Below are 27,383 nucleotides of genomic sequence, written 5' to 3' on the forward strand. Positions count from 1 at the left end.
GTATATGGCCGATCTCGTTTTGGTTCAGATATTCAATGGAAATACTGACAAGACGACAGTTGTCAAGAGAACGTTTTCCATGGTAACCGCCGCACGCTATGTTCGGGTAAACCCCATGACCTTTCAAGGGTACAAACAAATGCGGGTTGAGCTGTATGGCTGCAGACAAGGTAAGAGCCGATGATGCTGATAATAATAGAAATGATGCTGAGGATAATAATGATAATGATAATAGCGAACTTCAGATTTACGACGGTAGATGGACGACGACGACGCACACGTTGTATTTCTCCACATTTAATGTGGTGAAATACAACGTGTATTTCACCACATTAAAAGCTGAAGTCTTGCATATGCGCCATCGTAGACTCTCCGCTGTCGTGAATCTGTAGTTCGCTAATCATATCAAGAAAATTTAGCCAAAAACTGTCGTTTTTTCCAGACGCGTATAAGGATACTAATATATTCCCTTTTTGGAAAACCAGCACGATTCTTGTCATTTTTAGGGCTGCCGTACCGCAGGTACTTCGCAAACTTTGTGAATTGTATTCAGAATAGAAAAACAGTGACTGTGACTATCTTTAGACAATGGAGAAAGCTTCTGAAAAAAAAAAACTAAAATTCCTCGTTACCAGACCCCTAAAACGACAACGGTTTCTTCATATTAATGATAATTATGACGATTTTAATGGTTATGATTATATGGTGATACATTGGTGTGTTTAGTGGTGTGATTAGGATCATTTTCGTAAAATCATACGGTGATGATAGTGATAGCGGCGATGATAAGAGTGATTTTGATAACGATGATAACTAGAATTAAGGATATTATGGATAACTAATTAAGGATAAGTAGATTTAAGCGTTACTGTTTTACGGTACGTTCATTATGTTTGCATTCTTACTAACATTTTTCCGGAAGGCTGGCGCGTCCCTGTCGGAGTGGAGACTGGGCAGGTGTCTGATGTGCGCATGTCATCGTCTTCTTACTCGAGTCCTAACCACAATGCCTCCGCCGCGCGTCTGTACGCCTCGACCTGGTGGTGCGCGTCGTCATCGTTACCCACAGAGTTCTTACAAGTTGACCTTGGATTACTCGTTGATGTCACTGGCGTTGCGTTACAGTCCGGTGACACTGCGTCACGTGTCACACAATTCGACTTGGAGCTTGGATGCACAAATAGTATTTGGCGGATATTGAAGGTAAAGCTTTAGTCATTGATAGGTAGTCATCTTTAATTTAGTATTTACTTGCATCTTTGAATATGAGAAGTTTGGCAGAAATAACAAAAAGAGGTTATAAGAAATGGGCCAATACGCTTTAAAGTACTGCTTTTAACTTTGGTCGACTGTTGAATTTGATCTTTACTTTATTTATGTATAATAGCAGCACGAATATGTAAAATAGCCGAGAGGAGCTCTTTTTTGATTGGCTGATTGATTTATTGAAGGGCCTCACGGGGAACTCGGCCGCAAACACAGTGATGACCACGTGGTTAGATGATCCTATCGGCGCAAGACTGGTCCGCATCCGGCCCACGGCCCACGAGAGTGGCGTATGCATGAGGATCGAGATATACGTCAACAAACAAGGTACATTCTTTGACGAAACCTGACGTGTATACGAAAAACATGCACACGATTTCAACCACTTTCCCCCACACTGGTTTTTATTGTCCCTATTAATAGTGAATTTCAAGAATTTAAAACAAAAAACAAAAAACAAATAGACAGTAAATCGTTAACATGTTCCATACACAACTTCTTCGAATAAGGTCGCACTCGGAGAATCCATGTATCGTAACCTGCAGTGCCCCATGGGTATCAAATAAATGTAAAAATACAAATCCAGGCTTTAATAGCTGTATAATTCTTATTTTATGTTCCTATGGACATTACAATGGCTTTCAGATACCAGGATTCAACGTTTTTTGTCATTGATATAAGCGCGCATCTCGTGAGCCCGCTAATCAAGCAAATGATATCCCTCATAGCACCGTAGTTGTATAATAAACAAGCATATATCAACAAAAATAGTCAACGTCAAGTCAACGCAATGTATATAAACCTTAAACGCTCTCATTTTTTCAGTGCCTCCTCCACATATAATCAGTTTATCTATGAATGGGAACCTAACCGCCTCAGCAAACGCCACTACGCGACTATTTTGTAATTACACCCTGCCCCACGCTTCAGTCCGATGGATTCTGAACAACAAGCTTATCCCGCAACCCGCGGGATCGCCCGTGACTTACCCTGATGGGTACTCCGTGAGCAATGTGACCGTGTGGTTCACTAGCGCGGATGAGATTGTTGACAAGTGTGACGAAGGAGTAGGGTCAAGCAGAGATCGCCGTTGCAGCGCCAAGGTCACGTGCCAAGTGTTTTATAGGAATCTGGTGACCAGAGGCGCCGTGGAGCGCAGTGTGCCGGTCTATATTCAGCTAAGTAAGACTTGATTACCTCTAATCTAGTAATGGTACAGCATAGTCAAATAGGCTGCATCGCGATGCCCACAATCAATACTTTGTGTTTCTTTTGGAAGTCAACCGTGTTCCAGTCATTAAATTAATTGCAATGTTTTCTGGGCTAGATAACATTTGGCTGTTAGTGGCTACGTAACACAGCGCTTTGATTTTGGTAAAGATAGTATCGTTTATTCCAGAGATATTAGACTAGTATTCGCGCAAATCTCTTTTGTTTTAGACATCGTTAAAACTCTATTATTCCCCCATCTATTTGAGGCCCGTTTTCCAATGAGGATGAAGGGTTTGTAATGGGCTATTTTCGTTTTTGCATAAAATCAAAGAATGAAAATCAAAGATACAAATAGCAGTTAAGAGCAAGTAAGCACAAATTGCATGTCAACTGATGCTTATTTCATCCACTCCCGCTATTTCAGTGGTACCATCATCTCCAGAGAATGTCACCGCAGTCAACGTATTCGATAGTTCGGCCACCATCAAGTGGTTACAGCCTCCAGCAACCACCGCCGAGGGAGAAGTTAGACATTTTGTGATACAATACAGCGCAGACTCGTCAGCGGTATTCAAAGATATAGCAGGCGCAAAATTCAGATCACGGATTCTGAAGGGATTGCGGGCCAACACCACATACTCGGTCCAGATTCGCGCGGTCAGTATTGTCGGTGAGGGGAACTTGGCGAATTTTACCTTCAAGACCAATCCTACCAGTGAGTATTTTTGTTTGATTATTTGTGTTCCACCAGCGTCCCTCTATATTCTGCTTGTACACTTTCGACACGTTAGAATCCTACTAAAGAAATACTTCGTGATGGTTCCATCTGAACTCATCTTTGTAAATCACTTTGCTATTATCACTCAAAGGAGGGTTTTAATTAAATTTCAATCTGGTTTCTTATCTAGTTCCTTGCCATCGTAAAAGTGTCGGTTTAGAAACCAAGGCAATTCCTGATTCGTTCATCACCGCCTCGTCACAAAAGAACTTCACCACCCCACCCTCCAGGGGACGTCTGAACCTCGTCGCGGGAGCCTGGTGCGCGTCCCCCAGTGACGTCATACCCTACTTGCAAGTGGACCTGGGATTGCGACACGTAATCTGCGCGGTGGCTACTCAAGGAAGCCCCTCCGCTGACCACTGGGTTCGAAGTTTTCAGTTGCATTTTACTTATGACGCAATCACCTGGCGACCCTACATATCACGTGATCTTATTATTGTTGTAAGTATGCAAATTTTAGCAACTGGATGTTAATCTCTATTTTCAAGTATTTTTATATCATATGTTGTTATAGAAGATAAGCCATTGAGGTAAGTCTTGGATTTACCCTTTTTTCTAGGAGTTTAAAGGTAACACAGATCGCTTATCAGAAAAGTACCACAGACTCAATGACTCGATCGTCGCTAGAGTGGTGAGGATCCTGGTAACTAGTTACCAGACTTCCCCCTGCATGAGGGTCGAATTGTTCGGGAAACCATCATTGCCAGGTAATTATGAGCTTTGGTAATTATGTTTTTATTTCAAGTATTGTATTTCATGCTAAATTATCGATTGATAAGAAATTAAACACAAGCAACTCCAAGAAATAGTTCATTCCGGTCTTTCATTTAAAAAAGGCGTGTTTGTTTTAAAATACTTGCATTCGGTCATTCCTTTTATTTTATTGTTTATTTCATTTGTGTGTGTGTGGGGGGGGGATGTATGTTAAAAGCCTTGTATTCGATCATTCTTTTTTGGGAGAGGGGGGTATCTGGGGTCCATATCTCATATTTTGCTCCATATAATTTGGCTAAGGTATCCAACGTTCCGTGATTGTTTTATTACTCAAGGGTGTGCTGACGTGCCAGTTGGTCTCCAGAGCAGAACTCGTATCCTGGATCACCGATTTACAGCCACGTCTCACTTTAGCGATCGTTATCTCCCATATTTTGGACGGTTAAGATTTAAAAAATGCTGGGCACCAAAAACCAACAACGGACCGGACTACCTGCAAGTCGACTTAGGTTCTCTCTATCGTATATGTGGCGTGGCCACTCAGGGCAGTCCAATTAATGACGAGTGGACTACCAAATATCAGCTGAGCTTCTCACGTGACAACGTAGCCTGGTTTGACTTTTACGAAAACAGCATCATCAAGGTAATATGTCTGCAAAGCGATTCATAAGCATTAAAGGCAATGACAAAGGGGCTTGACATGTAGGGCTAGGGAGGGGCAAATCAATTAATGCTGTTGTTTTCTAAATGTGTAAGAAAAGCAAAAGAGTGGTGTAGCATCAACAAGTTATCGATCCATCTTTCTAAAACGAACTACATGTTTGTTTAATCACTAAGGAATCGATTATGACAATCAGTATAACCTACAAAATTGAGATGGCAACAAAACGGAAAAGACCATATCATTGAATTGTAATGCGTGATGATACCATCTCTTTCAAATGCCGTATTTCCTACATCTGCTCGCGCATAAAAAAAATTACTAGAGTCATGTCAAAATTAAAATATTAAAATAATGTCACTTTTTCATTTAAAAACATATACTTCAGCCTCATATGTTCAAATATATCTTTTGCAGTTTAAGCTTGAGGGGCTTGAGGGTCAGGTCTTTAAAAAGTATTAGGTACACTCCAACATCCATTTCATTGGTTGTAGACATTTGATGGAAACACGAACCGAAACGAGATAGTCCGTCATCAGCTGAGCAGCGCTGTGTACGCGAGATTTGTCCGCGTCATCCCAACGGCTTATAGAGGCCACAAAATCGTGCGAATGGAGCTTTACGGTGTCTTACAAGGTTAGCGCCACGTAAAGTATGTAATGCGTTACACGAGATATGATAAAGTGTCAATGAGATGAGTGTCAAATCTATTTTTGTTTCCTTATTTTCGTATAACGCCCTAGTGGCTTGCAAAGACAAGGCATGTATCGTGTAATGCTTAGGCGATAAGGTATAACTTTGAACTTTGAATGTTTTAGAAAAAAATGTTCTTACCCTCCCACGCTGCACAGCTATGGGAAAACGGAATTAGCTGCTTTTAGTTGGTGCGTGGTGTAGTGTTTTACAAATGATGTAACAACTGATTGACTCATCTCTACCAATTAGAATGTAATGAACCCCTCGGACTAGAAGACAAAGGTGTCGTTAACGAAAAGATGACGTCATCATCAAAACTAAACGATTCCTATAGCGCGTCCGCTGGCCGCCTGTATGGCGGCTCATCCTGGTGTAGCGCCACATCGTCCCAGGCGGAGTATCTGCAGGTTGACCTGGGGCGAGTGACGAGGGTCACTGGCATAGCGACACAGGGATCCCCTACTGAGGATAAATGGGTGACGTTGTACAGTGTTGAGCAGAGCGATGATGGACATTTTTTTACGGAATACACTGCGGGGGAATCAAGTAAGAAGGTACGCTGTACAGATTTAAAAGATACAAGTCCCTCTTGATGGGTCTTCGGAAATATAGGGCCCCGAATAGTCTTGGGAGAGCACTTGCGAGCTTGCGAGAACCCCGTTTTTATGCGAGACCAAGCATTTTTAGTTGTTGGTGCAGTGAGCACATCGAAAAATACAGCGCGAACACGGCGAAAAAAAAGCGCGAGCGGGGGACCATTTGGGGCCCTGAATATGTACATATATGTTATTTACCAGCTTGGAGGTCCAAAACATGAAAAAACGGGACAGGGGTCTTGAAAATACTAAGATACAGAACGACATTTAGATGGGAAATAACATATTTATTTTATCCCTCAATAGATTTTCCAAGTTTGTTTACCTTTACGGGCTTATGGTTGCACGAGGCGAGGTCTCGCTTCTGACTTTCGTCGATGTTCGTGAAAATTTTGTTCGCTCATGATCATTCAATAAACTCCATTTTGTATTTCCACACAACGCTTCTAATCCTCCAGAAACACAGAACCTCCAAAGAAGACATTCTCTGAGTTTTGACCACCAATTTTTTAAAATAATTTAGTCCAAATTGATACGTCGTTCTAGACTCGAATTGATCGTAGAAATATAGATCGTTGAAATTTCGCTTTAAATCCTCGACAAACGATAAGATATATTCACTGAAGAACTTCTCTTGAATGTGGATACGTTAAGCTGGTTATGCAGGTAAATTTATTGAGTGATTTGTCGTTTATTTCGTATGAAGAAAGGATTTGCTGCCTTTTTTATCCCGAATAAACTTTCAGCAAACTTGAAATTGTCGCGCGCGTTGCAAAATCATTTTGGCGGGAAATTGTCAAAACACAGGGAGTTTGAAGCTGATTTTCCGTAAAAAAATGGTTCTAGATAAAATGACAAATAAAATGCCGTTTTAGTGTGAAGATCTATATCCTCGGGAGTAAAAATCCAGTTTTCGATGGTCATTTTACAAATCGAGCTTTAGAGGTGAGCGGTCCGGTATCGCGGTGTCCGGATCGTAGGATACCGGTCCTCGTGAGAGCCAATCAGAGCGCGCGATTTGATGGATACCGGACCCCGAAAAAATTAAAAGAAATTACTTTTAGTAATGCCCCATGCTTACAGATCTAGTAACGCTCCCAGATTTCCAAAAATGCTAGCAACATACAGTTTTTTCAGATAGAGGTCGTTGAATATAACTACTATCGCTGTCTCTAGGTTTTTTCAGGAAATATCGGCGGTTCTGTTTTAGCGCTATGCACCTTGCTCACAGTACCAATAACGGTGCCAGATTTAAAAAAAAATAGAGATCGCGGCCGTCACTGTTGTCTCTAGGTTTTTACAGGAAATATCGACGGTTCTGGAGTGGTCGTGAACTGGTTGATGTATCCCATGACTGCTCGCTATTACCGAATCAAACCGGAAGAGTGGAATGCCGCCATCTGTCTCAGATTTGATCTGTATGGCTGCCGCGGTGAGTCACTAAGGAAAGGCGCAAATGTTTTGACAAGAATACTTAACAACGCACACGTTGTCATATACAATGTGTATTGCCGCGTAGGGCATACAGCCCTTCGAATGGGAATGGCAGATTGCCTAGTACATTAAAAGGAGCTAATGGGGATATTGGGCTTACTTAAAAGGTGTCAAATGGTATAAAATTAAAAGGGCCTTTTAACAAAAAAGAAAATATTAATGGAAAGCTTTATCTATTGAAGCGTAATATACAATTCATTTATAATACATATATGTATTTTCGCAAAATAGATATGTATTTCAATTTTCAAACAATTGTTATTTCTTCTTAGTGAGCTGTGATCACCTCCCTCTTCGTCCAAGCGCGACATTGTCTTCGTCGCAAAACACCAGCATGACCCCACCCTCCCTCGGTAAACTGCACTTCCCCACTGGGTCGTGGTGCGCAGCCCCTAGTGACGTCACGCCATACCTGCAGGTTGACTTAGGTTCACGTCACGTGATCTGCGCGGTGGCTACTCAGGGGAGTCCTACCGCTGACCACTGGGTGCAGACTTACAAGATACAAGCCTCCCTTGACGGATCATCGTGGAGAAACTATTCTGAGAGTAAAAACGAAATGGTAGTTTAGTAGAATCGAAGCCCAATTTGCTAACTGTATCTTTCAATATTTTGTGAATTCTCACCAACGATTTCCAAATGCAAAATTACCACCTTATACCAATTTAAGGTTGTGTATTGTGATTCAGTTTTTAGCTCGGGAAAAGGAAGCAGTTTGGGAAATACGCTCTATTGCAAAGAAAAACATTGAAAAATTAAATGTAAAGGAGTACCTGCCTTAGCCAGTTAAGCCCGGGGTTTAACTATAAATACACAGATATACACCTGAATTACCATTTATATTAGCAAAATTTGGGTGACAAACTTGAAGCCGTAAACCGCCCAGGGACGCCCCTGATTGTTGGTTTTGTTTCCAGCTTTTTGGTAACTCGGATAGGAGTAGTGTGACCAAACACGTGTTTATCGAGGCGATAGAGACAAGATATCTGCGGCTCGTGGTGATGAAGTCGTTAGGGCTGGCTTGTATGAGATTTGAGCTCTACGGAATAGCAAGAGAAGGTACACAATGTATATAACAACATACCACGAGGTATGATATATGTAGCGGATAAGCAGCACATGTGACGTAAAGAACAGAGCCAAGAGAAGCATGGTACCTTTGACACAGGGAAGATAAATGGTCGTCAGAAATTATCAATATAGACAAAAAGATGATGCATAAAAGATACAGTTATGTTTCGCGGCTGACGCTTAATTTTTTTTTACAAAAACAAAACCCAATAATGCCTAGTGCACACTAGCGACATATCGACATAACGACATGGGCGCGCGCACTCTTATCTTCGACATAACGACATGGACATAACGACATAAAAGAAAAAACATGTTTTTTCTTTTATGTCATTATGTCAATGTCGTTATGTCGGGCTAACATAGTGCGCGCGCCCATGTCGTTATGTTGCTAGTGTGCACTAGGCATAAGCCATTATTATTTTGTTCGTCCCTACAGTGTGTGAGGCAGAGGCTGTAGGGGTGCGCGCCGGTGGAGTTATCAGAAGTGATCACTTCACTGCAACATCTGTGTACGATAACTCGATAGGCTATGCTGCTAGTATGGGTAGGCTCCATGGCTCTTTGGGATGGACGCCGGCAACAGCGACAGACAACACAGGTAAGGTTTGGACATCCTAGTGGATATCCCTAGCTTCTTTTGTTGTATAGTTCCAGAAAATATCCATACCCCCCCCCCCCCTCTCGCGATTCAAGACATCACTATGTTTACCGTAAAACCAATAGGGACAAATAAAGAGCTTGGGCTATCTGTGGGTATCACAGCCATTTTATCGCTCGTCGCTATTTTTTTCTTCTTGACTTGACTTCGCCGCTCAGACAAACAAAACAATCAAACTATTCAGGGATTTAGCTTTCTGTGAGTATATTTGCCAATCTTGCTTACTTAAGTTAGACTTGTTTTCTTCTTCCGAGTTATTTTACATGATCTCTTTTCATTCCCATCGAGTTGTATTCTGTGCGCGCTGACGTGCACTGGAATTTTTGCCATTCGCAAAAGATAGCAATTCATGCAACAATTTTTTTTCATTAGAACAAAAACTACAAGCTCAAACTTGCATTTCAACTGATGGATTTACACCTAGACTGTTTTCTTATTGTTCTGCTGAGAGCTGGAATAGAAATTGAAGCAAAAGTTTTCAATTTTGTAATGTCTTCTGCGCGCGCGCTGACGTGCACTGGAATGACGCCACGAGCGTGCGCTGTTGTGAAGTTCTTTGTCATTGCTTTTTCTTCCCCGTTTCAGGATAAATTCTAAAAAAATACATTGATGATAGTTCTATGAAAGAAATGAAACATTCTTTTTGTGCCTTCAAAGCGTTTTGAAAACCATGGTGTTTGTTTGAGGAGCTATTGAGCAGACGAAAAAATTTTCACAGGACAGGGGCCCGTTTTTCGGAACACCCGAGAATTCCCGAAAACGTTTTATTTCTTAAATTTGAAAAGCTGGCTAATTATTATTAAAAAAATTATGGTATCTTAATGTGTTGAAATATCGTCAAACATCGTATTTTACCACAAAGATTCATGTGAAAGATAATCCTCTTTTTGGTTTTATAGATTTTGATCTTTCCCGAGCTTCTCGGGCCCGAAATTCACATGGCTAAAATATTAAGAAAGTTCTCGGGACCTCGCAGTCACCCGAGACTTTTCGGGTAACTTTATGGCTTTAGCAAAACTTCAAAACAGCGCTATTACGCGTAATCATTTGGAATACGAACCAAGAGGAAGTTTAAAATGTTTCTTAAACATGAAAGCGGTTCTCCAAAAGGAAAACATGCGAAATTTTGAGCAAAAATGCAAAATAAAGTTTTCGGGCCCGAGAATTCTCGGGTGTTTCGAAAAACGGGCGCCAGATATCACTTTGCCTGGACGTTATCGACTGATATTTGTCCTGTGAAAATGTGCACGTGACCCGTATTGACCAATGAGCGCGCGTGAAAATTCATCACTGTGTCATAACTAAGACAATTCAAAATTTTCCTTACATTCATAACATACGTCGAAAACTTTTACAAAATGATCAAGAAAAACGTTTTTTATAGCCTTTTTTGGTGGCAAAGCCTTTAGAATGTTAATTCTGATATTGTCTGAATGATAATTTTAAAGGATGGTATCAACCTGGTATCTGATACTTTAAGCAATATTGGAAAGAATAGATAAAAATCTCAATTGAGACGTCATTGTGACTTCATGATTTTTATCTATAAAACCCAAAATAGGGCGTAAAAATTAGTCGTATGTTTGTGATCATTGTCTGCAAGTTTGATGTAATACAGCCAAAGCAGTTCAAGAGATACGGATGTGGGCACCTTCAACCCCCCACCCATCCCCCCCTCAGCCACAGATAGCTCAACAAAGCCCAACCTGAACAGGGTTAGCTGCAGTAGCTCACCTCCATTCATCTTCGCTCAAAACCGTCAACCCTGTCTTAAACTCTTAAGACATTATCTCTGCCATTATCTATTTCATAAAATATCGTTTTGGTCGGGTATGTTTTCCAGACCACCTCCAGGTCGACTTGGGCTCGGTGTACGCGCTGTGTGGCGTCGCGACACAAGGCGCCAAGGAAGATAATGAGTGGGTCACAAGTTACTCGATCAAGACTTCCATGAATGGTCTTAATTGGCAGCGATACAGCGAAAATAATATTGGCAAGGTATGTGTTTTTGTGTTGGCAAAGTATGTGTTTTTGTCTTGGCAAGGTATGTGTTTTTGTGTTGGCAAGGTATGTGTTTTTGTATTGGCAAGGTATGTAATTATGTATTGGCAAGGTATGTGTTTTTGTGTTGACAAGGTATGTGTTTTTGTATTTGCAAGGTATGTGTTTTTGTCTTGGCAAGGTATGTGTATTTGTATTGACAAGGTATGTGTTTTTGTATTGGCAAGGTATGTAATTATGTATTGGCAAGGTATGTGTTTTTGTGTTGACAAGGTATGTGTTTTTGTATTTGCAAGGTATGTGTTTTTGTCTTGGCAAGGTATGTGTATTTGTATTGGCAAGGTATGTGTTTTTGTGTTGACAAGGTATGTGTTTTTGTATTGGCAAGGTATGTGTTTTTGTATTGTCAAGGTATGTGTTTTTGTCTTGGCAAGGTATGTGTTTTTGTATTGACAAGGTATGTGTTTTTGTATTGTCAAGGTATGTGTTTTTGTCTTGGCAAGGTATGTGTTTTTGTATTGACAAGGTATGTGTTTTTGTATTAACAAGGTATGTGTTTTTGTGTTGACAGGGTATGTGTTTTTGTATTGGCAAGGTATGTGTTTTTGTGTTGACAAGGTATGTGTTTTTGTATTGGCAAGGTATGTGTTTTTGTGTTGACAAGGTATGTGTTTTTGTATTGGCAAGGTATGTGTTTTTGTGTTGACAAGGTATGTGTTTTTGTATTGGCAAGGTATGTGTTTTTGTGTTGACAAGGTATGTGTTTTTGTATTGGCAAGGTATGTGTTTTTGTGTTGACAAGGTATGTGTTTTTGTGTTGGCATGATGTGTTAACAAACCCATGAAGGATCTTGTTCATTGAGTGTTTCTTTTTAAAGGACATTGCTGTTTTTGATAGAATTTCACAGGAAACAGTGACCAAAACACGGTTAAGAAGCACAGCTTTGCGCACATGACTTCGGTACGGTTTATCCGCTTTTATCCCGACACTTACCACACAATGAAGCAGATGAGAGTTGAATTGTACGGCGTTCCACAAGGTATTGTTCTCGTTTCTTCTTTTAGCGATAACTTTACTGACGTTTGTCTTTAACAGCATCCATTATGCCTTAGCTGACAATAATGAAGAATAATCACTTGCGCGCAAATTCATCCGTGGTGTTTACTTGTATGGATATACCATTTATCCAAAAATCCTTCCTTGTTCAGCCGTGGTGTTATTCGGTTATATGATTTCTCTGCCATTAAACAAAAACATTCTTGATTTTTAATTTGTTTTATCTCTTTAGGACCATGGCGCCCACTGGGGATTGAGAACGGTCGAATCCCTGACGATCAAATGTTAGCTTCATTTCATACGGATAATAAACACAACGCCACGCATGGGCGACTTTATGCTGAGTCAGCATGGTGCAACAACGCTTCTGCTAGCTCTAATCTGGACATCGATCTTGGGCAGACAAGGACTGTTACCGGGGTAGCGACCCAGGGACTGGGGTCAGAACCAAGCTGGTTACCAGCAAAATACGAGCTCTGGTTTAGCTTCACGGGAGACGAATATAATCCATACCCGGTAAGACCTGCTCCCTGATGCAAGATATTGCATACGTCTCCATGGTTAGTAATGTTTTTTTATTCCATTGAAATCAAGACCCTCACCAGTTACTCCTTTTATTCTAGGTATCTTTTCAAGGAAACACATTACCTTCTCGTGTTCGTGTAAACTGGTTTTTGAAGCCGATAGGCGCCCGCTATGTTCGTTTCCGGCCAGTTACTACTAGCAACAAAGCATGCGTAAGACTTGAGGTGTACGGCAGTGAGGGAGGTATTTATGCATCCAATCAACAGTTTGATGCCCCGAAAACGACCCGAAACGCCGGTCACCCTGCCTTTTTTGGCTTACCACCAAGTTAGTATGCTTAATAGTTGATTGATGCTTGATTTGCCTCTACAGTTGCGTCTCCAGAAATCACAAATTTAACACTCAGCGGTAACCTAACTACTACCGCGGGCTCAAGAGCTGTTGTCACGTGTACGGCGCGTGGGGAACCATTGATTGCGATCCAATGGTTCATATTTGATAAAGTATTCGAAGGGAATGACAGCAACACCAAGGGGACCATGGCGTCATCGCGAATGATTCGCTACACCAGCGCTGAACAAGTGCATAATAGCTACGAATGCGCAAACACGGGGATGAGATCGCGACGCATGCGCTGTCATGCCTTGGTCACGTGCAATGCGTATTATAAGATTCCCATAAGCGCTGGTGCAGATCGAAGAAATACCGTTGTTTTTATTGATTTAAGTAAGTGGTCACACGAAAGGTTTTATAAATATTTTTCAGTTTTCCACTTGAGCCCGTTTACCAAGTAACGACACGATTATCTTTAGACACCATAACCCCGCGTCCCTGATGTGATATGCCGCATTTACCACATCCTAATTTTTGCGAATTCATCTACTAGAGTTCATACACACTTTTAATTGTGTACATTTTTTATAATTTTCGTCTTTCCCCTTTGTCCAAAGTGATCAAAAGGTTCTAAGCATTTTGCATCCCCTCCACAGATCTCCCGTCAGTACCTACCGAACTTAACGTGACGTACACGCGCTCCACGTCCTTAAACATGACCTGGGCCGCGCCTGAGCCTGGTGACGGGTCTATCCGTAATTACACCGTGCGCTATAGCGTGGCGGATAATACTAGTCACGTGACTGTGGCGCACATACCGAGAGCCTCGAAACAGACCGCGCAGTTGACACGACTTAAAGTGTTTGCTCGTTACACAATCAGCGTACAAGCCTTAAGTTCTATTGGACCGGGATGGTGGAGTAACGAGCTGAATATCCGCACATATCGTGAGTATTTACGCGCGCTTTTGTTCCAATTGCTGTAAATATTGATGCGTGCATTGTTTGCTGTTACTGTGGGTGGATATGTGTGTGCTTATTGCACCTTCAACGAGTATTTACACGTTAGTATTTTGGCGTTTTCTGTGGGTGAATACGTGCGCGTTTATTGCACCTGTTGTGAGCATTTACACGTTAGTATTTTGGCGTTTTCTGTGGATGAATACGTGCGCGTTTATTGCACCTGTTGTGAGTATTTACACGTTAGTATTTTAGCATTTTCTGTGGATGAATACGTGCGCGTTTATTGCACCTGTTGTGAGTATTTACACGTTAGTATTTTGGCGTTTCTGTGGGTGAATACGTGCGCGTTTATTGCACCTGTTTTGAGTATTTACACGTTAGTATTTTAGCGTTTTCTGTGGATGAATACGTGCGCGTTTATTGCACCTGTTGTGAGTATTTATGTGCTCTTATTTACCTTTCTGCAAGTGATTATGTGAGTGGCTTGAAACCCTTAGAAGTACTCTCACATACTATCTATATGAATTCACATATTTCCTCACAATTTTACCATGATAATGTTGTGTGGCACGCGCGTCATTGGATTCTCCAGCCGATCGTTACTACAGCCTTTTATAATCATCACTTCTTACTAGTCTTCCCAACGTCTTTCCAAGGAGGTAAATAAATATACAGTGTCATTCTTATGCTTGTTTCCCTGCACTTTTGGCGTCTAGTGCCAGCGAGTGTCTCTGTCCTAAAGCAGCGCTACATTCTTCGACTCGGACTCACCGGAGTCAGATTACGGTGCAATGGCCAGGGGTTCCCTCTGCCTAAGATGAGCTGGTCAAAGGATGGTTCCGCTGTTGCCCCTGACAGATATCAGAATACCGAAGTTTCAGAGACCAATATCAGCAGTGTGTTTGAATTATCATCTGGCACTACATACGCGGACGCTGGTAACTACACTTGTCACGCAGTGAACAATGTCGATGATAAAGGGGCAGTCAGCGCGGTCATACAAGTGCTGTGTAAGTTTCAGTGACCCAAAAGTATATCGTGATGGGAAACTTTATAAATGACAAACTACAGTGAAACCTTCATATACGGACTTAAATTAACAAAGACTTAGTCATTAGTACAGTAAAACCTCCATATAACGGACTTTCATTTAACAAAGGCATAGTCAGTAGTACAGTGAAACCCTCATATTACGGACTCCCATTTAATAGACCTATAGTAATTTCAAATTCTTCAGTCAAACTGTTCAAAGAAAATACAAAATGGAAACATAGTCTCTAGGGTGTCAGCTGTATGTAGGTTCCATTCCCTAACTTAAAACATTGAAAGACACCGTTTAAGGCGCGCCATCTTATTTGCTAGCCAGTGAGATTTTTACAATCTTATCTATATATTTTCAATGTTCGTAAATGTAGATAACGAATCGCATAAATTTACCAATTCATTGTGATAAGGCCTAAATCTAAAAAAAGAGAAACCTAAACAAAAATAACTTTTTGTTTATTCCTCGTTACAGTCGAACCAGAGTTTACCCGTCATCCAAGAAGCCAAACAATCAAACAGGGAAATCATGTGGCGTTTGGCTGCGCTGCATCCGGGAGACCGCAGCCTCGAATCACGTGGTTATACAATGGCAGCGATGCTCTACCACAGGGCTCCCACCAGCTGTCTAATGGCAGTCTGAATGTCGCTGCTGTGTATAATAACGGGTCGTATGAAGGACTGTACACGTGTTTGGCGAGCAGTGAGGCAGGCATGGCGCAGTCAAACGCTTCTCTCATAGTAGATGGTGAGTCTAAGGTTATGATGGTTATTTCATTGTTATTTTGTGATCGTCAAATTAAAGAAGAATGTTCAGACCTGGTGTACCCTAGTGCTATTAGTGTGTACACGGCGCTTTGACCTACGAGAAGTCCGTAATCCACCTCTTATTAGGACATAGGTATATTTCATTTTCGTTATAGTTCATCATTTGTTTGCCGGGATAAAAGCCTAAATAATATTCAAGATTCAATTAATAAGTAAATTAAGCTTAATTAAGCATTAATATGAGTGCGTGTATACATCTCGGTTATTTTCGATAGTGGAAAAATTAAAAATTATAACACGAAAGTAATCATTATCTATCGACATGACTCCAGATGAAAGATATATATATTGGTTTATTTGCCACGGGCTAAGTATGTAGCTAACTAAAAATCATAGATGTTCCATTTAAAGATGGTTAGCGCAAATCCGGAACCTCGGGTGACTACCTCGGGCCAATGGAAACAAAGGTGCTTAGAAAGACAAAAAAAAAAAAACAAGAAAGAAATACTAATGATGAACCGTGAGCTATAGCATGACTTTGTTGGACATGGCAAAAATGAAACAGCCCAGGCGGATTCTAGTGGTTAAATTTGTCACTTGCGTTTCATTCCAAAAGTAATTTGCCACACTACAAACCCCTGTAACGTCTGTCTCTTGTCTCTTCATGTTATTGATGTTTGTTTTTGTTCGATTTCCAAGTGCCTCCTTCCGTTCTCTCCTTACGCGGGAATTCGACTGTCATCCTCGAGCAAACGATAAACTTGACGTGTTTGGTCAGAGGTGACCCCACTCCAGCAGTCTATTGGAAGAAAGACGGGCAAATAATCACAACAGCCACCCTGTCCGAGAATAATCGGACGCTAACAACACAGGCATTCCGAGTTGCCGATGAAGGCCGTTACGCGTGTTTCGCGACCAATAGAGCTGGGAATGACTCCAAGTCCATTCTGATAACAGTCACAGGTAAATATCGTTTGATTGAAACTTTTCCAAAAATATTAGGATTCATGTATCTTAATTTATGTATTAAATACTCTGTACGTTTCGGTAAGTACTTCGCGTGGAGGTGTATGGCGTAAGACACGCTAAGTACTTCACGTGGAGGTGTGTGGCGTAAGACACGTTAAGTACTTCGCGTGGAGGTGTGTGGCGTAAGACACGGTAAGTACTTCGTGTGGAGGTGTATGGCGTAAGACACGGTAAGTACTTCGCGTGGAGGTGTGTGGCGTAAGACACGGTAAGTACTTCGCGTGGAGGTGTGTGGCGTAAGACACGTTAAGTACTTCACGTGGAGGTGTGTGGCGTAAGACACGGTAAGTACTTCGCGTGGAGGTGTGTGGCGTAAGACACGGTAAGTACTTCACGTGGAGGTGTATGGCGTAAGAAACGGTAAGTACTTCGTGTGGAGGTGTATGGCGTAAGACACGGTAAGTACTTCACGTGGAGGTGTATGGCGTAAGACACGGTAAGTACTTCACGTGGAGGTGTATGGCGTAAGACACGGTAAGTACTTCGCGTGAAGGTGTATGGTGTAAGACACGGTAAGTACTTCGTGTGGAGGTGTATGGCGTAAGACACGGTAAGTACTTCGCGTGGAGGTGTGTGGCGTAAGACACGGTAAGTACTTCGCGTGGAGGTGTATGGTGTAAGACACGGTAAGTACTTCGCGTGGATCTGTACTTCGCGTGGAGGTGTATGGTGTAAGACACGGTAAGTACTTCGCGTGGATCTGTACGGTGTAAGACACGGTAAGTACTTTACGTGGAGGTGTATGGCGTAAGACACAGTAAGTACATCACTTGGATCTGTATGGCGTAAGACACGGTAAGTACTTCACGTGGATCTGTACGGTGTAAGACACGGTAAGTACTTCACGTGGATCTGTATGGTGTAAGACACGGTAAGTACTTCGCGTGGATCTGTACGGTGTAAGACACGGTAAGTACTTTACGTGGAGGTGTATGGCGTAAGACACAGTAAGTACTTCACTTGGATCTGTATGGCGTAAGACACGGTAAGTACTTCGCGTGGATCTGTACGGTGTAAGACACGGTAAGTACTTCACGTGGATCTGTATGGTGTAAGACACGGTAAGTACTTCACGTGGAGGTGTATGGCGTAAGACACGGTAAGTACTTCACGTGGAGGTGTATGGCGTAAGACACGTTAAGTACTTCATGTGGAGGTGTATGGCGTAAGACACGGTAAGTACTTCGCGTAGAGGTGTGTGGCGTAAGACACGGTGAGTACTTCACGTGGAGGTGTGTGGCGTGAGACATGGTGAGTACTTCACGTGGAGGTGTGGGGCGTAAGACATGGTGAGTACTTCACGTGGATCTGTATGGCGTAAGAAACGGTAAGTACTTCGCGTGGATCTGTATGGTGTAATACACGGTAAGTACTTCACGTTGAGGTGTGGCGTAAGACACGGTAAGTACTTCACGTGGAGGTGTGTGGCGTAAGACACGGTAAGTACTTCATGTGGAGGTGTGTGGCGTAAGAAACGGTAAGCACTTCACGTGGAGGTGTGTGGCATAATACACGTTAAGTACTTCACGTGGAGGTGTATGGCGTAAGACACGGTAAGTACTTCGCGTAGAGGTGTATGGCGTAAGACACGGTAAGTACTTCACGTGGAAGTGGGTGGAGTATGAAACGGTAAGTACTTCATGTGGAGGTGTATGACGTGTATGGCGTAAGACACAGTAAGTACTTCGCGTGGAGGTGTGTGGCGGAAGACACGGTATGTACTTCAAGTAGATCTGTATGGTGTAAGACACGGTAAGTACTTCACGTGGATCTGTATGGCGTGAAACACGGTAAGTACTTCGCATGGAGGTGTATGGTGTAAGACACGGTAAGTACTTCACGTGGATCTGTATGGCGTAAGACACGGTAAGTACTTCACGTGGATCTGTATGGTGTAATATACGGTAAGTAATTCATGTGGAGGTGTGTGGCGTAAGACACGGTGAGTACTTTACGTGGAGGTGTGTGGCGTAAGACACGATAAGTAGTTCATGTGGAGGTGTGTGGCGTAAGAAACGGTAAGTACTTCACGTGGAGGTGTGTGGCGTAAGACACGTTAAGTACTTCACGTGGAGGTGTGTGGCGTAATACACGGTAAGTACTTCACTTGGATCTGTATGGCGTAAGAAACGGTAAGTACTTCACGTGGGTCTGTATGGTGTAAGACACGGTAAGTACTTCAAGTAGATCTATACGGTGTAAGACACGGTAAGTACTTCGCGTGGATCTGTATGGTGTAATACACGGTAAGTACTTCACGTGGATCTGTATGGTGTAATACACGGTAAGTACTTCGCGTGGATCTGTATGGTGTAATACACGGTAAGTACTTTGCATGTATCTGTATGGTGTAATACACGGTAAGTACTTCACTTGGATCTGTATGGCGTAAGACACGGTAAGTACTTCACGTGGAGATGTGTGGCGTAGCACACGGTAAGTACTTCACGTGGATCTGTATGGTGTAAGACACGGTAAGTACTTCGCGTGGATCTGTATGGTGTAAGACACGTTAAGTACTTCATGTGGAGGTGTATGGCGTAAGACACGGTAAGTACTTCACGTGGAGGTGTGTGGCGTAAGACACGTTAAGTACTTCATGTGGAGGTGTATGGCGTAAGAAACGGTAAGTACTTCGCGTGGAGGTGTGTGGCGTAAGACACGGTAAGTACTTCACGTGCAGGTGTGTGGCGTAAGAAACGGTAAGTACTTCATGTGGAGGTGTATGGCGTAAGACACGGTAAGTACTTCACTTGGAGGTGTATGGCGTAAGACACGGTAAGTACTTCACGTGGAGGTGTGTGGCGTAAGACACGTTAAGTATTTCATGTGGAGGTGTATGGCGTAAGACACGGTAAGTACTTCGCGTAGAGGTGTGTGGCGTAAGACACGGTGAGTACTTCACGTGGAGGTGTGTGGCGTGAGACATGGTGAGTACTTCACATGGAGGTGTGTGGCGTAAGACACGGTAAGTACTTCACTTGGAGGTGTGTGGCGTAAGACACGGTAAGTACTTCACGTGGAGGTGTATGGCGTAAGACACGGTAAGTACTTCACGTGGAGGTGTATGGCGTAAGACATGGTGAGTACTTCACGTGGAGGTGTATGGCGTAAGACACGGTAAGTACTTCGCGTAGAGGTGTGTGGCGTAAGACACGGTGAGTACTTCACGTGGAGGTGTGTGGCGTGAGACATGGTGAGTACTTCACGTGGAGGTGTGTGGCGTAAGACATGGTTAATACTTCACGTGGATCTGTATGGCGTAAGAAACGGTAAGTACTTCGCGTGGATCTGTATGGTGTAATACACGGTAAGTACTTCACGTTGAGGTGTGGCGTAAGACACGGTAAGTACTTCACGTGGAGGTGTGTGGCGTAAGACACGGTAAGTACTTCATGTGGAGGTGTGTGGCGTAAGACACGGTAAGTACTTCGCGTAGAGGTGTATGGCGTAAGACACGGTAAGTACTTCACGTGGAAATGGGTGGAGTATGAAACGGTAAGTACTTCACGTGGATCTGTATGGCGTAAGACACAGTAAGTACTTCGCGTGGAGGTGTGTGGCGGAAGACACGGTATGTACTTCAAGTAGATCTGTATGGTGTAATACACGGTAAGTACTTCACGTGAATCTGTATGGTGTGAGACACGGTAAGTACTTCACGTGGATCTGTATGGTGTAATACACGGTAAGTACTTCACTTGGATCTGTATGGCGTAAGACACGGTAAGTACTTCACGTGGAGGTGTATGGCGTAAGACACGGTAAGTACTTCACGTGGATCTGTATGGTGTAAGACACGGTAAGTACTTCGCGTGGATCTGTATGGTGTAAGACACGTTAAGTACTTCATGTGGAGGTGTATGGCGTAAGACACGGTAAGTACTTCACGTGGAGGTGTGTGGCGTAAGACACGTTAAGTACTTCATGTGGAGGTGTATGGCGTAAGACACGGTAAGTACTTCGCGTGGAGGTGTGTGGCGTAAGACACGGTAAGTACTTCACGTGCAGGTGTGTGGCGTAAGAAACGGTAAGTACTTCATGTGGAGGTGTATGGCGTAAGACACGGTAAGTACTTCACGTGGAGGTGTATGGCGTAAGAAACAGTAAGTACTTCACGTGGAGGTGTGTGGCGTAAGACACGGTAAGTACTTCACGTGGAGGTGTGTGGCGTAAGAAACGGTAAGTACTTCACTTGGAGGTGTATGGCGTAAGACACGGTAAGTACTTCACGTGAATGTGTGTGGCGTAAGACACGTTAAGTACTTCACGTGGAGGTGTGTGGCGTGAGACATGGTGAGTACTTCACGTGGAGGTGTGTGGCGTAAGACATGGTGAGTACTTCACTTGGATCTGTATGGCGTAAGAAACGGTAAGTACTTCGCGTGGATCTGTATGGTGTAATACACGGTAAGTACTTCACGTTGAGGTGTGGCGTAAGACACGGTAAGTACTTCACGTGGAGGTGTGTGGCGTAAGACACGGTAAGTACTTCATGTGGAGGTGTATGGCGTAAGACACGGTAAGTACTTCACGTGGAAATGGGTGGAGTATGAAACGGTAAGTACTTCACGTGGATCTGTATGGCGTAAGACACAGTAAGTACTTCGCGTGGAGGTGTGTGGCGGAAGACACGGTATGTACTTCAAGTAGATCTGTATGGTGTAAGACACGGTAAGTACTTCACGTGGATCTGTATGGCGTGAAACACGGTAAGTACTTCGCATGGAGGTGTATGGTGTAAGACACGGTAAGTACTTCACGTGGATCTGTATGGCGTAAGACACGGTAAGTACTTCACGTGGATCTGTATGGTGTAATATACGGTAAGTACTTCATGTGGAGGTGTGTGGCGTAAGACACGGTGAGTACTTCACGTGGAGGTGTGTGGCGTAAGACACGGTAAGTAGTTCATGTGGAGGTGTGTGGCGTAAGAAACGGTAAGTACTTCACGTGGAGGTGTGTGGCGTAAGACACGTTAAGTACTTCACTTGGATCTGTATGGCGTAAGAAACGGTAAGTACTTCGCGTGGATCTGTATGGTGTAATACACGGTAAGTACTTCACGTGGATCTGTATGGTGTAATACACGGTAAGTACTTCACGTGGATCTGTATGGTGTGAGACACGGTAAGTACTTCACGTGGATCTGTATGGTGTAATACACGGTAAGTACTTCACTTGGATCTGTATGGCGTAAGACACGGTAAGTACTTCACGTGGAGGTGTATGGCGTAAGACACGGTAAGTACTTCACGTGGATCTGTATGGTGTAAGACACGGTAAGTACTTCGCGTGGATCTGTATGGTGTAAAACACGTTAAGTACTTCATGTGGAGGTGTATGGCGTAAGACACGGTAAGTACTTCACGTGGAGGTGTGTGGCGTAAGACACGTTAAGTACTTCATGTGGAGGTGTATGGCGTAAGACACGGTAAGTACTTCGCGTGGAGGTGTGTGGCGTAAGACACGGTAAGTACTTCACGTGCAGGTGTGTGGCGTAAGAAACGGTAAGTACTTCATGTGGAGGTGTATGGCGTAAGACACGGTAAGTACTTCACGTGGAGGTGTATGGCGTAAGAAACAGTAAGTACTTCACGTGGAGGTGTGTGGCGTAAGACACGGTAAGTACTTCACGTGGAGGTGTGTGGCGTAAGAAACGGTAAGTACTTCACTTGGAGGTGTATGGCGTAAGACACGGTAAGTACTTCACGTGAATGTGTGTGGCGTAAGACACGTTAAGTACTTCATGTGGAGGTGTATGGCGTAAGACACGGTAAGTACTTCGCTTGGAGGTGTATGGCGTAAGACACGGTAAGTACTTCACGTGGAGGTGTGTGGCGTAAGAAACGGTAAGTACTTCATGTGGAGGTGTATAACGTAAGACACGGTAAGTACTTCGCGTGGAGGTGTGTGGCGTAAGACACGTTAAGTACTTCATGTGGAGGTGTATGGCGTAAGACACGGTAAGTACTTCACGTGGATCTGTATGGTGTAATACACGGTAAGTACTTCACGTGGAGGTGTGGCGTAAGACACGGTAAGTACTTCACGTGGAGGTGTGTGGCGTAAGACACGGTAAGTACTTCATGTGGAGGTGTGTGGCGTAAGAAACGGTAAGTAATTCATGTGGAGGTGTATGGCGTAAGACACGGTAAGTACTTTACGTGGGTCTGTATGGCGTAATACACGGTAAGTACTTCACGTGGAGGTGTGTGGCTTATGAAACGGTAAGTACTTCATGTGGAGGTGTATGAGGTGTATGGTGTAATACACGGTAAGTACTACGCGTGCAGGTGTGTTGCGTAAGACACGGTAAGTACTTCACGTGGAGGTGTGTGTCGTTATACACGGTAAGTACTTCACTTGGAGGTGTGTGGCGTAAGACACGGTAAGTACTTCACGTGGAAGTGTGTGGCGTAAGACACGTTAAGTACTTCACTTAGAGGTGTATGGTGTAAGACACGGTAAGTACTTCACTTGGAGGTGTGTGGCGTAAGACACGGTAAGTACTTCACGTGGAGGTGTGTGGCGTAATACACGGTAAGTACTTCGCGTGGAGGTGTGTGGCGTAAGACACGGTAAGTACTTCACGTGGAGGTGTGTGGCGTAATACACGGTAAGTACTTCACTTGGAGGTGTGTGGCGTAATACACGGTAAGTACTTCACGTGGAGGTGTGGCGTAAGACACGGTAAGTACTTCACGTGGAGGTGTGTGGCGTAGGACACGGTAAGTACTTCACTTGGAGGTGTGTGGCGTAAGACACGGTAAGTACTTCACGTGGAGGTGTATGGCGTAAGACACGGTAAGTACTTCACGTGGAGGTGTATGGCGTAAGACATGGTGAGTACTTCACGTGGAGGTGTATGGCATAAGACACGGTAAGTACTTCGCGTAGAGGTGTGTGGCGTAAGACACGGTGAGTACTTCACGTGGAGGTGTGTGGCGTAAGACATGGTGAGTACTTCACGTGGATCTGTATGGTGTAATACACGGTAAGTACTTCACGTGGAGATGGGTGGCGTAAGACACGGTAAGTACTTCACTTGGAGGTGTGTGGCGTAAGACACGGTGAGTACTTCACGTGGAGGTGTGTGGCGTAAGACATGGTGAGTACTTCACGTGGAGGTGTGTGGCGTAGGACATGGTGAGTACTTCACGTGGATCTGTATGGCGTAAGAAACGGTAAGTACTTCGCGTGGATCTGTATGGTGTAATACACGGTAAGTTCTTCACGTGGAGGTGAGGCGTAAGACACGGTAAGTACTTCACGTGGGTCTGTATGGCGTAAGACACGGTAAGTACTTCACGTGGAGGTGTGTGGCTTATGAAACGGTAAGTACTTCATGTGGAGGTGTATGAGGTGTATGGTGTAATACAAGGTAAGTACTACGCGTGGATTTGTATGGTGTAAGACACGGTAAGTACTTCACGTGGATCTGTATGGTGTAAGACACGTTAAGTACTTCACTTAGAGGTGTATGGTGTAAGACACGGTAAGTACTTCGCGTGGAGGTGTGTTGCGTAAGACACGGTAAGTACTTCACGTGGAGGTGTATGGCGTTATACACGGTAAGTATTTCGCGTGGAGGTGTGTGGCGTAAGACACGGTAAGTACTTCACGTGGAGGTGTGTCGTAATACACGGTAAGTACTTCACTTGGAGGTGTGTGGCGTAAGACACGGTGAGTACTTCACGTGGAGGTGTGTGGCGTAATACACGGTAAGTACTTCGCGTGGAGGTGTGTGGCGTAAGACACGGTAAGTACTTCACGTGGATGTGTGTGGCGTAATACACGGTAAGTACTTCACTTGGAGGTGTGTGGCGTAATACACGGTAAGTACTTCACGTGGATCTGTATGGTGTGAGACACGGTAAGTATTTCACGTGGAGGTGTGGCGTAAGACACGGTAAGTACTTTACGTGGATCTGTATGGCGTAAGAAACGGTAAGTACTTCGCGTAGAGGTGTGTGGCGTAAGACACTGTGAGTACTTCACGTGGAGGTGTGTGGCGTATGAAACGGTAAGTACTTCATGTGGAGGTGTATGAGGTGTATGGTGTAATACACGGTAAGTACTTCACTTGGATCTGTATGGCGTAAGACACGGTAAGTACTTCACGTGGAGGTGTGTGGCGTAAGACAGGGTAAGTACTTCATGTGGAGGTGTGTGGCGCAAGAAACGGTAACTACTTCACGTGGAGGTGTGTGGCGTAAGACACGGTAAGTACTTCACGTGGATCTGTATGGCGTAAGACACGGTAAGTACTTCGCGTGGAGGTGTGTGGCGTAAGACAGTTTAAGTACTTCATGTGGAGGTGTGTGGCGTAAGACACGGTGAGTACTTCACGTGGAGGTGTGTGGCGTAAGACACGGTAAGTACTTCATGTGGAGGTGTGTGGCGTAAGAAACGGTAAGTACTTCACGTGGAGGTGTGTGGCGTAAGACACGTTAAGTACTTCACGTGGAGGTGTGTGGCGTAATACACGGTAAGTACTTCACTTGGATCTGTATGGCGTAAGAAACGGTAAGTACTTCACGTGGGTCTGTATGGTGTAAGACACGGTAAGTACTTCAAGTAGATCTATACGGTGAAAGACACGGTAAGTACTTCGCGTGGATCTGTATGGTGTAATACACGGTAAGTACTTCACGTGGATCTGTATGGTGTAATACACGGTAAGTACTTCGCGTGGATCTGTATGGTGTAATACACGGTAAGTACTTCGCGTGGATCTGTATGGTGTAATACACGGTAAGTACTTCACTTGGATCTGTATGGCGTAAGACACGGTAAGTACTTCACGTGGATGTGTATGGCGTAAGACACGGTAAGTACTTCACGTGGATCTGTATGGTGTAAGACACGGTAAGTACTTCGCGTGGATCTGTATGGTGTAAGACACGTTAAGTACTTCATGTGGAGGTGTATGGCGTAAGACACGGTAAGTACTTCATGTGGAGGTGTATGGTGTAAGACACGGTAAGTACTTCGCGTGGATCTGTATGGTGTAAGACACGGTAAGTACTTCGCGTGGAGGTGTATGGCGTAAGACACGGTAAGTACTTCACTTGGATCTGTATGGCGTAAGACACGGTACGTACTTCACGTGGATCTGTATGGTGTAATACACGGTAAGTACTTCACTTGGATCTGTATGGTGTAATACACGGTAAGTACTTCACGTGGGTCTGTATGGTGTAAGACACGTTAAGTACTTCGCGTGGATCTGTATGGTTTAATACACGGTAAGTACTTCACTTGGATCTGTATGGCGTAAGAAACGGTAAGTACTTCGCGTGGATCTGTATGGTTTAATACACGGTAAGTACTTCACTTGGATCTGTATGGCGTAAGAAACGGTAAGTACTTCGCGTGGATCTGTATGGTTTAATACACGGTAAGTACTTCACGTGGAGGTGTATGGCGTAAGACACGGTAAGTACTTTACCTAAAGGTGAACGGCGTAAGACACGGTAAGTGCTTTGCGTGGAGGTGTGTGGCGTGAGACATGGTAAGTACTTCGCGTGGAGGTTTGTGGCGGAAGACACGGTAAGTACTTCACGTGGAGGTGTATGGCGTAAGACACGGTAAGTACTTCGCGTGGAGGTTTGTGGCGGAAGACACGGTAAGTACTTCACATGGAGGTGTATGGTGTAAGACACGGTAAGTACTTTACCTAAAGGTGAACGGCGTAAGACACGGTAAGTGCTTTGCGTGGAGGTGTGTGGCGTAAGACACGGTGAGTACTTCACGTGGAGGTGTGTGGCGTAAGACACGGTAAGTACTTCACATGGAGGTGTATTGCGTAATACACGTTAATTACTTCGCTTGGATCTTTACGACGTAAGACACGGTAAGTACTTCATGTGGAGGTGTTTGGCGTAAGACACGTTAAGTACTTCACGTGGAGGTGTGTGGCGTAATACACGGTAAGTACTTCACTTGGATCTGTATGGCGTAAGAAACGGTAAGTACTTCACGTGGGTCGGTATGGTGTAAGACACGGTAAGTACTTCAAGTAGATCTATACGGTGAAAGACACGGTAAGTACTTCGCGTGGATCTGTATGGTGTAATACACGTTAAGTACTTCACGTGGATCTGTATGGTGTAATACACGGTAAGTACTTCGCGTGGATCTGTATGGTGTAATACACGGTAAGTACTTCGCGTGGATCTGTATGGTGTAATACACGGTAAGTACTTCACTTTGATCTGTATGGCGTAAGACACGGTAAGTACTTCATGTGGAGGTGTATGGTGTAAGACACGGTAAGTACTTCGCGTGGATCTGTATGGTGTAAGACACGGTAAGTACTTCGCGTGGAGGTGTATGGCGTAAGACACGGTAAGTACTTCACTTGGATCTGTATGGCGTAAGACACGGTACGTACTTCACGTGGATCTGTATGGTGTAATACACGGTAAGTACTTCACTTGGATCTGTATGGTGTAATACACGGTAAGTACTTCACGTGGGTCTGTATGGTGTAAGACACGTTAAGTACTT

General features: G+C 43.7%; 1 protein-coding gene across 6 annotated transcripts in view; it reads left to right on the forward strand.

The window, feature by feature from the left end:
- The window catches only part of LOC5501433, a 69,557-nt gene that overhangs the window by 20,374 nt on the left and 21,800 nt on the right, over positions 1-27,383 (forward strand). For 5 of the 6 annotated variants that reach the window (XM_048728022.1, XM_048728035.1, XM_048728030.1 and 2 more), the window contains exons 26-48: positions 29-170; positions 923-1,203; positions 1,452-1,593; positions 2,092-2,448; positions 2,903-3,193; positions 3,387-3,700; positions 3,819-3,966; positions 4,309-4,616; positions 5,129-5,270; positions 5,580-5,884; positions 7,220-7,358; positions 7,693-7,982; positions 8,338-8,479; positions 8,931-9,092; positions 10,996-11,150; positions 12,052-12,193; positions 12,443-12,726; positions 12,834-12,978; positions 13,108-13,461; positions 13,725-14,015; positions 14,747-15,040; positions 15,547-15,819; positions 16,539-16,802. In XM_048728022.1, coding sequence (XP_048583979.1) covers positions 29-170; positions 923-1,203; positions 1,452-1,593; positions 2,092-2,448; positions 2,903-3,193; positions 3,387-3,700; positions 3,819-3,966; positions 4,309-4,616; positions 5,129-5,270; positions 5,580-5,884; positions 7,220-7,358; positions 7,693-7,982; positions 8,338-8,479; positions 8,931-9,092; positions 10,996-11,150; positions 12,052-12,193; positions 12,443-12,726; positions 12,834-12,978; positions 13,108-13,461; positions 13,725-14,015; positions 14,747-15,040; positions 15,547-15,819; positions 16,539-16,802 — 5,365 coding nt within the window. Of the gene's footprint in view, positions 1-28; positions 171-922; positions 1,204-1,451; positions 1,594-2,091; positions 2,449-2,902; positions 3,194-3,386; positions 3,701-3,818; positions 3,967-4,308; positions 4,617-5,128; positions 5,271-5,579; positions 5,885-7,219; positions 7,359-7,692; positions 7,983-8,337; positions 8,480-8,930; positions 9,093-10,995; positions 11,151-12,051; positions 12,194-12,442; positions 12,727-12,833; positions 13,063-13,107; positions 13,462-13,724; positions 14,016-14,746; positions 15,041-15,546; positions 15,820-16,538; positions 16,803-27,383 lie in introns of all 6 variants that reach the window. The other variant, XM_048728038.1, reaches the window with a different exon arrangement.

The sequence above is a fragment of the Nematostella vectensis genome, chromosome 1 (genome assembly GCF_932526225.1).
Source record: "Nematostella vectensis chromosome 1, jaNemVect1.1, whole genome shotgun sequence".
Classification (NCBI taxonomy): Eukaryota; Metazoa; Cnidaria; class Anthozoa; order Actiniaria; family Edwardsiidae; genus Nematostella; species Nematostella vectensis.